The 13,404-nt window shown below is 39.2% G+C and overlaps 1 protein-coding gene across 1 annotated transcript in view; it reads right to left on the minus strand.

The window, feature by feature from the left end:
* LOC139765797 (roundabout homolog 2-like) overlaps window positions 1–13,404 on the minus strand; it is a 318,120-nt gene that overhangs the window by 15,684 nt on the left and 289,032 nt on the right. Inside the window, exons 16-18 of the mRNA XM_071693591.1 lie at window positions 12,953–13,209; window positions 8,976–9,131; window positions 1,949–2,137 (exon numbers count right to left, since the gene is read on the minus strand). Coding sequence (XP_071549692.1) covers window positions 1,949–2,137; window positions 8,976–9,131; window positions 12,953–13,209 — 602 coding nt within the window. The remainder of the gene's footprint in view (window positions 1–1,948; window positions 2,138–8,975; window positions 9,132–12,952; window positions 13,210–13,404) is intronic.

The raw sequence follows: 13,404 nt of genomic DNA on the forward strand, positions 1-13,404 counted from the left end.
CTTCACTGTGCAAATATATAGGCAAAAGGAAAACCATTGATGAGCAATCAAGTGGCATGCTCACTTACATCAAAAGGCTATGTATATCAAATAATAATGTACTGTAAATTATTGTTCAATGTAGTGGTGTAAATATATATATATATATACACAAGTTTATCCTAATATCAATTCTTTTGATCCTTTTTTTTCTATGGAAGCACTGTTGCTAAAGAAAAATAGTAAAGATACAATGTATTATTGAATTTGAAAGAATAGTTTAATACATTCTGATAAAAGCAGGATATAGCAAAAGTATGAAAAATTGAAAAATTTTTTGATACATATTTGCCATTTCCTGGATTAATGTTAAAAACTGAGGACTGAGCCTTATAGGGAGTATCCTCACTTTGCCCCTTCCTTATACCTTCTCAAAGAAAATTAAAAACAGAAGGGGAGGATTTCCAGCCCCTCCCCTTTGTCGCCTTATACGACTTGCAGGGAATACGCGAGAAGTATTCTTTCTCCTCTATCCCCAGGGGTAATGTACATATTTTTTTTCTTAAATGTTTGCCATTTCCCGCATTAGCGAGGTAGCGTTAACAACAAAGGACTGAGCCTTATAGGGAATATCCTTACTTGACCCTCCTTCTTTTGGGAAAAACAAAAAAAAAAAAAAAAAAAAAATGAAATGGGGAGAATTTCCAGCCCCCCCCCACTCCCTCCCCTTTCAGTCGCCTTCTACGACACGCAGGGAATACGGGGGAAGTATTCTTTCTCCCCTATCCCCAGGGATATCTATATTTTTTTCAGACACATTTGCTATATCCCGCATTAGCGAGGTAGCATTAAGAACAGAGGACTGAGCCTTAGACGGAATACCTTCACCTGGCCCCCCTTCTCTGTTCCTTCTTTTGGAAGAAAAAAAAAAACAATTTTCATCCACTACATTTGAATGTTTGCAGTGGTGTTTTCTGAGCTTAAACCATATATTTTATTTCCATAACAATTCCCTACCATTTACATTATACTGTTGAAAAGTCAAGAGAAGTATAACTCTCCTGACTGTTCACAGTATTTTACATTACAGTATTATCCTCATTTTATACAATTTTATGTTCACTACTATTTACATGCATGACTGGGGTGGAGTGGCTAGTAATATTGGAAGCAGTCACAGTACCATGGAAACTAATACAATGGAGTGAATCACTGCATTGCTATCATGAGATGGAGCATCACCATATGTTATGCCTGAATTATATAATGCAGGATATCAAAAATGTTAATACAATCAGCAATATTAAAAAACACAACCTAACTACAGAACCTGACCAACACACCCAACAACTATCTATGTGGAGATGTCAATTTCCACCATCCTGCATGGTTCAACACTTGCACCCAAGACCCATGAAGTGTACTGTACATTAACAGATAGCATCATTTCACCATCTTCACCAACACAAGCAGCCAACAAGACTACGAGCCCCCCACCTTCAGCAAACTACCTCACAAGACATTACCTTGCACACAGGCATTAAAAAAAGACCACCAGGAGCACACTACATGAACTGCCCTCTTGAATCATTCTAATAACACTCCACCTAACCCACACAGCCACCCAGGAAGATTTACACAAACTTCAGGAAGACAGACTGGCCAGGCTCCATACAGTATATGGAATGCAAGCTCTAAAAGCTTATCATATATAATTTCACATCTCATACCATGCAATCCCACACTTCAACGAGACCTATCAAGCTAACAGAGTTCACACTGTAAGGTCACAGAAAGTGCAAATACACATAATGTTGTCTTCAAGACCTATTCTTAAGTTTTATGCTATTCCGCATATCTACGAGGGAAATGCTATTATTCTTTATTCTAGTGAGAGTTTCAGTATATCCCTCTTTAGAGAGTTGAAAACTTTATAGTCAAAAAGAACTCTCTTGCCATAAAGATGTACCTGTCGTCCAAGGGCCCTGTTCACCATTGGGGATTGGTGCCTCCACTGGGACTGTTGTTGAGGAATCTGTGCATATCCTGGTGGGCTGTTGTGCTGCTGGAGATGATCTGGTGGTGGGTTCTCTGGGAGAGGTGGAGGGGCATACTGTTCCCAAGGAGGAATATAGCCACGTTGCATTACACCATGAGGCTGTAAAAGGCATGTCATATTTAGTATATGTTATTTTGTTTATCAAACATTAAAACAATGCATTAAAATAATCAGTTCAGTAGTGTAAGGAAATGGAGTGAAGATATGAAAGGTATCTACCACAGTTTCTTATGGTAAAATGTCTAAAAACTACCATTAGAACATAAATGTCAAACAAAGATGGGTGAAAAAAATATAGCTGTAAAAATTCAATGTGCACTCTAATTATTTCATCATCATTACTCCATTTGCAATTCAATTGGGTGGATTAGTTCTAATGTTTGCAGAAAGCCTTGCCCATCCACTTATAAATTTTCAAAGATGATGTCACCCTTACATTTCAGTACTCTGTCATCTTTCTTGTGGGTCTGATTACCTTCTGCAGACATCTGAGTATGTAAGTGCAAGGTTCCTGAAGTATTCTAGGTACATGTTTTGGGTCCAGTGGGTCTTTATCTCCTGGATGAGGTGAGGCACTGAGGAAGTGTTACAGAAAGTAACCCCTTGACTGTGGGTGGACTGTGGGCAAGTTTCCTAAAGTATTCTAGGTACACGTTTTGGGTCTACTGAGTCTTTATCTTCTGAATGAGGCGAGGCACTGAAGAAACGTTACAGAAAGCAACCCCTTGGTTGTGCATTCTGAGCACCCAAAGCACCCAGAAATTTCATGTGTACCCATATTTTCCTGATTCCAGGCAAGAATTTGGGCATTCTCTTTAGAAAGATATGAGCCAACCATCTCAAAGTATAAACTGATGAAATACAGCACCCAGAAGAGAAATTTCCAAAAAGGTGGCGGCAAGGAAGAGAAAAGAAAGAACATTCTTCCCTAAAGATAGCCTGAGGTACACTTAGGTGGGTTGCTGGTGTTCATACCCTAAGAAAAACTCATCTCAGCAACCAAATGTAAGAAAATTTCAACTTGAGAGCATCATTTGCTTGTACCCACAATAAATCACCTCTCAAAATACATGAGGTGCAGACGGCTTTTTTTGGACTTTGTAATTACTGTCCCTGCAATATCATTTCCAAACTTATAAAAGCCCTTCTTACTTTTCACTTTACACACTGAGTTGATTTGTCAACTGAGACTAATGTCTCCATTAATAACAGCTCCTTAACGAGCTGTTGCCACTGCATCTGATCCCCAGTAATTCCAATAATATTTATTTTATTATACTTAGTTGCTGTCTCCTGCATTAACGAGGTAGCGCAAGGAAAACAAACAAAAGAATGGCCCAACCCACCCACATACGCATGTATATACATAAATGCCCTACACACACATGGGTATACCTATACATTTCAACATATACATACACAGACACATACATATATACACATGTACATATTCATACTTACTGCCTTCATCCATTCCTATTGCCACCCTGACAAGCATGAAATGGCACCCCCTTCCCCCCACGTGTGAGGTAGCGCTAGGAAAAGACAAAAAGGCCACATTCGTTCACACTCAGTCATCCAACATGGCCTACCTCTCTTCCTTTCACCTGCTATTTTACTTTATATCCTCTTGACTATTCTATCATTTGCCATACAATCCTAAAAGACTTGTCATTCATGCATATTTCTAATGATTTCATCATACCACATACCCTTATCATATCATTATGTTGTTTATCTTTCTAACTCCAACAACACTATGCAAATTACTTATCTTTACTGCTCTTATCTTAACCTATCCTACCCTATATATGCTTGGGTTTTACTGCATACATTACTGTTGGACTGACTTCTCCTTTATGTGAGTGTTGTGCACACTATGGTTAATTTTTTTTCCACTCACCAGGGTATTCAATACAACTCCAATTTTTCTAGCCTGCATGACTCTAATCTTAATTTCAGGCTTCTTACTACCATCTTTCCTAAACTCTACTCCTAAATATTTAAACTCATCCACAACTTACAGTTCTTCGTCACAGAAACTGATCTCACAAGCTGACCTTTTCATTTCAAAAACTATCGTCATACTATGATTTGCTTTCAGTTTCAGCTTACTCCTAAACCAGCATATCATTCTATTGGAGTCTTCCTTTGATTTACCTTAAACACAGCATCATTTGCATCCAACAACTATGACAACTTCCATCCTCTTTCTCCATTACATCACATTACACTATCATCTCCCACTTTTCTCCAACTATAAAAACATTAAATAACTACACTGACACTAAACAACCTGGATGCACTCCCGAATTTATTTCAAGCCCACTCTATCATTTCATCACTTGCTTACTCTCATATATGTGTACTACTTCCAGAATAAAAGCTCTTAACTGCATTCAAAAGCCTTACATGCAAACCATGGAGAGTTAAATCTCATAACGCCTTCTTTTACACTATACTATGTGCTTTTCTAAATCCGTTAAATGTTGCATACACCCTCTTTTTCTCTCTAAGTTTTTCTATTATTTGTTAAGTTTAAAGAAAAATAATTACAGGTTGAGGTACATGCTATGGTAATGACCCAACTGAATGGGGTGTCAAGTAGTCTTAGTGTCCAGTTCTTACAACAGATGGACTCCATCCTTCCACAGAGGAAAAAAGTGACACAAAGGAATACAAAGGGATTCAAACAGCAACAGACCTTTGGGTCATATTGAGACTCTTTGTCATAGTGGAAGATATCAGAAACTCATGATTAATGTGGTAAAAGTCATATGTGATAAAGATAATTCAGAGAGAATAACCTGTAAATTGTCAATGTGACTAGCAAGACACAAACAATGTAAGTTGTGGACTTATAGCAAGATCTTTGTCAAGTCTAAATTTAAATGCATCTATACTATTGCTTTCAACCACTCTAATTGGCAAATCATTCCATATGCTAACAATCCTGTTGAAGAAGGGCTTTGCCTCATTCTAGATAAAATGTTTGCCCATGAGTTTTAGTCCATCACTATGAGTGAAATCAAACAAATCAATTTGTACGTAATTTGATAGATCAAGATATCAACGCCTTTGATAATATTGAAAACTTATATTAGACCACCTCTTAACCTGTTTTCGAAGCTAAACAGATTCAAGTCATTTATCTGCTTTTGCGGGATTTGTTTCTCAGCCTAGGAATCACCTTGTTAGCTCAATGCTGCATACCATAGCATGAGGAAGGAGTACCTTATTACATTATGATGCTCTCTCTCTTAATGAGGGTCTCATTGCATCATAATCTGCCCTATGCCATTATATGTCAATTTCTACTCTTCTTTAATCATGATCTAATATTTTCGAGGAAACTTGAGTGCCCTTCGAAAATTTTCTTGACAGATAAGGTCATTTCTAAATATCATGCTGTCTGCTACGGAAATGAGTTTCCAAAAGTTAAGATTAGGGGTACTCAAAATGGCCTGCTATAGTTTTAAATCTATGAAAATTGAAATTACTGTGATCACTTAAGCACTGGATCAAATGCTATTTGTAGGTAATATGGCAAACATCACGTTCTTAAAAGCTTGAAAAGACACTGACCGGATTTAGGTTGAATATTCAGGATATTATAAATATAATTATTTTTTTTTTTAGCAAACTTTTCATTAATTACTTAACTCTGGATAATCTCTGACAGATCAGGGATGAGGTTTTTATCACATATCCCCTAATACAATGTGAAACTGAAAAAACTTAAACTAGGGATCCCATAAATTAGCAGAAACCTTGTTCCTGCTTCTTTTCAAAATTGAATTATCTCACTTCATACCTGCAGAACTCTCAAGCTTCTAGCAACCCAACTCAGGCTCAATTCAGCTCTCAGTTAACCTTCAGATGTTACAAGGTAAACACTGCTGTTGTCTTAATGGAATTATAAGGTTCAAAATTTACTGGCTCAAAGTGATCTTGATGCAGACATCTGTGATGGTGATAGTGATGCAATGAGATTCCTTGATGATGACTTATAAGGAGTTCTTAAGAAATAACACAGCATAAGCAGTGAAGTCCAGAAACTGATGGCAGGCAAATCCCTCATGATGTCATGCATGGAGCCTCAGGAAAGAGAATATTATTTTTCTCAAATGCATATGTCCACCACATATCACTGCTATTATCATAAAGCCTCAGGACTCTTATGGGCTCCTGCAACTTTGAGGCTGCACTTCATGTGGGAGTTAAGAAATGATGGAATCCTATGGAGTGAGAAGAATCTTTGAAAAGGCTGTACTCCTTTCCATCCAACAACAATGACAGAGCCTTGACAAAGTGACTTCTCATATCCAGTGTAATCACCTGCAGGTGGAGTTCATTAATACCTGTTCACACATAAAATCATTATTTCTATGTTACATATGATTTCTCTGTAAAATAAAATCAGCTACGTCATAAAGCTGATATGTGTCTTATCTTTTTTCAATATCTATCCTTTCCTGGAAAAATCAATTCTGAAGAGGTCCTTCATGCCAAACACACTCAAACACAGGGTGTGTTTTGTAATATTTTTGGACATACATTTCCTATATTGGCATAACATTATAATCCTGTTAAATCATCTTACAAGCAGTACTTCTAGTCTCATACAGAAAAGATATTTCTGCTTCACTTGATGACTTAACTGCACTATTCTCTTTTGTATCTGAATAAGGAAACAGGCCTTTCATTTCAATAAGGGCCTGGTAGCATAAGACTCGCCCTATTCAAAATATGAAATGGTAGGACATCATTCCACCAGTAGCTCCCACTGGAGAAAGAATACAGCTGTTCCATACTCTAATGGGGCCTAATAAAGCCTGCTTATTCAAAGACATCAACCAGGATGTACTAATTCTCAGCCATTATTCTGAAGTGATGTGAAGACCAAAGAAGTGTGCTGTTTCCTCAGTCTCATATGATTTTGTTTATCTTAATCACCAGCACTGTTTCCTACCCTTGTCCGAACTTAATGCCAAGCATAACAAACATGAATGCCTAATCTACAGTAACAATTAAAACTCCTACCCGAAAACTACATTTATTTTTTTCATCCTTGATAGCTGTTTTTTGCATCAGCTAGGTGGTGGTAGGAACAGAAGAGAGGCTGCATCTAATCACTTCCATTCTCTAGCTGTCATGTGTAATGCACTAAAACTACAGCCCCCTATCCACAACCAATTCTTACAGGCCTTTCCATGGTTCACCCTGGATGCTTCATATGCTCTGGCAAAGTCCAGTGACAGAACATTGATCCCAGTATACCACATCCTTTCAAGTTACTCTATCCTGTGCATGCCTTTCACCCTCCTGCATGTTCACACCCTGATCACTCAAAATCTATTCTCACTCCATCCCCGTTCTCCTTGTTTTCCCAACTTCTGACACATATATCCTCTTTGTCAACCTTTCCTCACTCATTCTCTCCATATGTCCAAACCATTTCAGCACACTCTTTTTGGCTCTCTCAACCACACTCTTTTAATCAACACAACTCTCTCTTTTTCAGTACTTTTTCAATCAAACCACCTCTCACCACATATTGTCCTCAAACATTTCATTTCCAACACATCCACCTGCCTCTACACAGCCTTATCTATAGCCCATACCTCACATCCATATAATATTGTTGGGACTAGTGCATCTTCAAAGATACCAATTTTTGCCCTCCCAGTTAATGTTCTCTCTTTCCACATATTCTTCAGTGCTTTGAGAACCTTTGCCCCCTCACCATCCGTATGACTCACTTCCACTTCCATGGTTCCATTTGCTGCCACGTCCACTCCCAAAAACCTAAAACACTTCACTTCCTCCAAGTTTTCTATACTCAAACTCACACTCCAGCTAACCTGTCCCTCAACTGCTTAAACTACTAACCTTGCTTTTATTCACATTTACTCTCAACTTACTCTTTTCATATAATCTTCCAAATTCAAACACCAACATGTGCAGTTTCTCCCTCGACCTGCCACCAGTGCTGTATCATCAGCAAACAACAACTGGCTTACTTTTCAGGCCCTCTCATCCCCCACAGACTGCATACTCGCCCATCTTTCCAAGACTCACACTTACTGCCCTCACCACCCCATTCATAAACAAATTAAACAACCATGGTGACATCACACAACCCTGTTGCAGACCAATGTTCACTTGGAAATATTCACTCTTCTCTCTACTCATACAAATGTTTTACACCCTCGATAAAACTTCTCACTGTTTCGGTGGTTTCGGTGCATTATTACATGACCGCTAGAGACTGAGTACGAACGAATGTGGCCTTTGTTGTCTTTTCCTAGCGCTACCTTGCACACATGAGGGGGGAGGGGTTTTTTATTTCATGTGTGGCGGGGTGGCGATGGGAATGAATAAAGGCAGCCAGTATGAATTATGTACATGTGTATATATGTATGTGTCTGTGTGGGTATATATAAGTATACGTTGAGATGTATAAGTATGTATATTTGCGTGTGTGGACGTGTATGTATATACATGTGTATGTGGGTGGGTTGGGCCATTCTTTCATCTGTTTCCTTGCGCTACCTCGCTAATGAGGGAGACAGTGACAAAGCAAAATAAATATATATAAATATACATACCATGCTTGGGCTTCTCAGAAACATTAAAGGGATAACAGCATCCAAAAATGACTTTGAGGCATCCCTTTTTGTACACCCTCATTAAATCACAATCCTCCTTTAATTTGAGAGAGTAGTAGTAAACCAGACTAATCAAACTAGACTACCCATCAACAAACTTTGTTAAATTAAGGTTTAATACCTGAAATAGTGGACACTTCTGGAGAGCACCATGAATAGCACTTGGACCATATAATGCAAATGTCTTGCAATATTGATATACATCTGCTTACCTAAGTGCTTTGGAGGACACAGTACAAAATATATATGACTCAAGTAAGACATACCTGCTTGGTACTGAGTGCAGGTGAGAGAGAAGGCTTGTATAGTTGCTGCTTCTTGAGAGTGCAATAAAGGACGAGGTTGTCATTAGGCTGCTCCACAGCATTGTTATCTCCATACATACTGCCATACACTGGGATGTTTGGCTCCACCTTTTCACCCTAGTTAGAGAGAATAAACATTGTTTTAAGAAACCAAGGCCTTCTACACAGCAAGTAAAAAGTAAAGTAAAAAAAGAAAAAAAAAAATATACATATATGGAGGAAGTAAAGTGTTTTAGATATCTGGGAGTGGATCTGGCAGTGGATGGAACCATGGAAGCGGAATTGAATCCCAGGGTGGGGGAGGGGGCGAAAATTCTGGGAGCCTTGAAGAATGTTTGGAAGTTGAGAACATTATCTCGGAAAGCAAAAATGGGTATGTTTGAAGGAATAGTGGTTCCAACAATGTTGTATGGTTGCGAGGCGTGGGCTATGGATAGAGTTGTGCGCAGGAGAGTGGATGTGCTGGAAATGAGATGTTTGAGGACAATATGTGGTGTGAGGTGGTTTGATCGAGTAAGTAATGTAAGGGTAAGAGAGATGTGTGGAAATAAAAAGAGTGTGGTTGAGAGAGCAGAAGAGGGTGTTTTGAAATGGTTTGGTCACATGGAGAGAATGAGTGAGGAGAGATTGACCAAGAGGATATATGTGTCAGAGGTGGAGGAAACGAGGAGAAGTGGGAGACCAAATTGGAGGTGGAAAGATGGAGTGAAAAAGATTTTGAGTGATCAGGGCCTGAACATGCAGGAGGGTGAAAGGCGTGCAAGGAATAGAGTGAATTGGAACGATGTGGCATACCGGGGTTGACGTGCTGTCAATGGATTGAACCAGGGCATGTGAAGCATCTGGGGTAAACCATGGAAAGTTCTGTGGGGCCTGGATGTGGAAAGGGAGCTGTGGTTTCGGTGCATTATTACATGACAGCTAGAGACTGAGTGAATGAATGGGGCCTTTGTTGTCTTTTCCTCGTGCTACCTCGCACACATGAGGGGGGAGGGGGTTGTTATTCCATGTGTGGCGAGGTGGCGATGGGAATGAATAAAGGCAGACAGTATGAATTATGTACATGTGTATATATGTATATGTCTGTGTGTGTATATATATGTGTGCATTGAGATGTATAGTTATAATACAACTTTCTAGACTTCTGTATTCTCTTCTATCATACAACTATCATACAACTCTTAGACATCAGTTTCTAGTCATCATTCACAATATCATCAATCAGAATATTCCATTTACCTACTAGAGAAATAGGTCACATCTTTTTAACTAAGTCTCTTGCTTAGCTTTTTCTTACAGCATTTGGTTGCTCTCTCTCTCTCTCTTATAAAATATTAATCACTATTGACATCATGAAGCTAGTTTAGAGACTAAGTTATGATTCAGATCTTTCCCTTTTCTCTTTTTCATGGAGTTCCCTTCCTCATCACCTTCTCAATTAGTTCTTTGTGATTTAAAAGAGGTTATCAAACTTAGGAAGTATATTCTAGTTTTGGTCTAACATACATTGTGATTAGTTTGCTAAATCTTCCTTTACCCATACACTTAAGTGCAATTTTAGTATCTGCTAACAAATGGTTTGTCTACTAAACAGTTCTCCTGAGGTAGAGTTCTGGCATCAGGTAAGGTACAATACAATGTTGAACCCCAAATCCTCACACACACATTCCTGTAGCTTATTTCCTGCTTGATTATAATCTTACTTAGGCCTACTTTCACTGTATCCCAGCCTCATTACTTTGCACTTGTTTGGGCTGAATTTTATCAACCATGTATCAGACTAAATTTGAAGCTTTACGAAGTCTCGTTGTAATTCAAAGCAATCCTCACCCTCATCTCTCCCATGACCTTGGCATCATCTGCAAGCATATTCTGGTATGGGTCTAGTTCTGGCACATCATTTACATAGATAATGAAAAGCAATATTCCCAAAACCAAGCACTGCAGCACACTAGTGGTAACCTTAAGCAATCTGAGAAGGTTCCTCTGATATGTACCCTTTGTTATCTTCAACTGAGGTAATTTTCTACCATCAGAGCAATGTTTCTTTTATTCCTAACAGAAGAGTCAACTTCTTTACCAACTACCTATGTGATACAGTGTCAAAAGCACTTTCTGGCAGTCTTGGAATATACTTACTTTCTCACAGGTGTCTAGGATATCTGTTATGTTTTACCTATTTTACATACCTAACTGTATGGGGAGGGAATTTGTGACTCATGTGACCCCTATCTCCTCAACATTCTGTACTACTATATACAACTTCTAAAATTTATGTATGTTGTTTGCATTAACTATGTTTTCAGTCATTCTATTCTGTTCATCCACCACCTTATACTATAAATATGGACATGTACCTATGAAGAATGTATGTGAGAAATACTTAGAAAAGCAAATGGATTTGTATGTAGCATTTATGGATCTGGAGAAGGCATATGATAAAGTTGATAGAGATGCTCTGTGGAAGGTATTAAGAATATATGGTGTGGGAGGCAAGTTGTTAGAAGCAGTGAAAAGTTTTTATCGAGGATGTAAGGCATGTGTACGTGTAGGAAGAGAGGAAAGTGATTGGTTCTCAGTGAATGTAGGTTTGCGGCAGGGGTGTGTGATGTCTCCATGGTTGTTTAATTTGTTTATGGATGGGGTTGTTAGGGAGGTAAATGCAAGAGTCTTGGAAAGAGGGGCAAGTATGAGGTCTGTTGGGGATGAGAGAGCTTGGGAAGTGAGTCAGTTGTTGTTCGCTGATGATACAGCGCTGGTGGCGGATTCATGTGAGAAACTGCAGAAGCTGGTGACGGAGTTTGGTAAAGTGTGTGGAAGAAGAAAGTTAAGAGTAAATGTGAATAAGAGCAAGGTTATTAGGTACAGTAGGGTTGAGGGTCAAGTCAATTGGGAGGTGAGTTTGAATGGAGAAAAACTGGAGGAAGTGAAGTGTTTTAGATATCTGGGAGTGGATCTGTCAGCGGATGGAACCATGGAAGCGGAAGTGGATCATAGGGTGGGGGAGGGGGCGAAAATTTTGGGAGCCTTGAAAAATGTGTGGAAGTCGAGAACATTATCCCGGAAAGCAAAAATGGGTATGTTTGAAGGAATAGTAGTTCCAACAATGTTGTATGGTTGCGAGGCGTGGGCTATGGATAGAGTTGTGCGCAGGAGGATGGATGTGCTGGAAATGAGATGTTTGAGGACAATGTGTGGTGTGAGGTGGTTTGATCGAGTAAGTAACGTAAGGGTAAGAGAGATGTGTGGAAATAAAAAGAGCGTGGTTGAGAGAGCAGAAGAGGGTGTTTTGAAATGGTTTGGGCACATGGAGAGAATGAGTGAGGAAAGATTGACCAAGAGGATATATGTGTCGGAGGTGGAGGGAACGAGGAGAAGAGGGAGACCAAATTGGAGGTGGAAAGATGGAGTGAAAAGGATTTTGTGTGATCGGGGCCTGAACATGCAGGAGGGTGAAAGGAGGGCAAGGAATAGAGTGAATTGGAGCGATGTGGTATACAGGGGTTGACGTGCTGTCAGTGGATTGAATCAAGGCATGTGAAGCGTCCGGGGTAAACCATGGAAAGCTGTGTAGGTATGTATATTTGCGTGTGTGGACGTGTGTATGTACATGTGTATGGGGAGGGTTGGGCCATTTCTTTCGTCTGTTTCCTTGCGCTACCTCGCAAACGCGGGAGACAGCGACAAAGTATAAAAAAAAAAAAAAAAAAAAAAAAAAAAAAACCTATGTGATTAGGTCTATCTTTACATAAGCACTAAGGTGACTGAGTGAATCATACTTAAACACTATTCAAATTCAATGCATGAAACAAATGGCTACACCGTATAAATTAATTTTCTTTCTACAGAAGTAAACACTACCAATACATGAATCCATCGAAGATTGCAACAGACCCCCCATGAACTTTTCTCACAAAATAGAAGAGGTTCAAACTTACATTCCTTCCACGGATGATGTTTGTAGTGGCATATGCAACAGGTGTACCAGGAGCCTGTGACCCTGGGGGCATCAAGGGTGCCACTGGACCATCCACCTCTGCATAGTCCCCAGGAGTGGCATTAAGGTTAAGGAGCTTCTCTGGAGTGGCATCACTCTTATCATCAGTTGTGCCAGATGAACTTCCCCATGGACCTCGTTCAATCCACAACCCTCCAGACATGGTTCCATTCACACTGCGACCATCCAGTTTGTAGCCTGTAATACACATATTATTCTGACATTAAACTGGATATATTTCTAAAAGAACTCTTCATGTGAATATCAAGAAAGACCATACTTAGCTTTACAGACACTTATCAGCGTAGATAACAATCTACAATCAATTTGTACAAGTGCAACTAAACCAAAAATCCCTTCAAATGGCCAAAAGAAAATTCTTTTTGTCTTGAA

The sequence above is a fragment of the Panulirus ornatus genome, chromosome 56 (assembly GCF_036320965.1).
Source record: "Panulirus ornatus isolate Po-2019 chromosome 56, ASM3632096v1, whole genome shotgun sequence".
Lineage (NCBI taxonomy): Eukaryota > Metazoa > Arthropoda > Malacostraca > Decapoda > Palinuridae > Panulirus > Panulirus ornatus.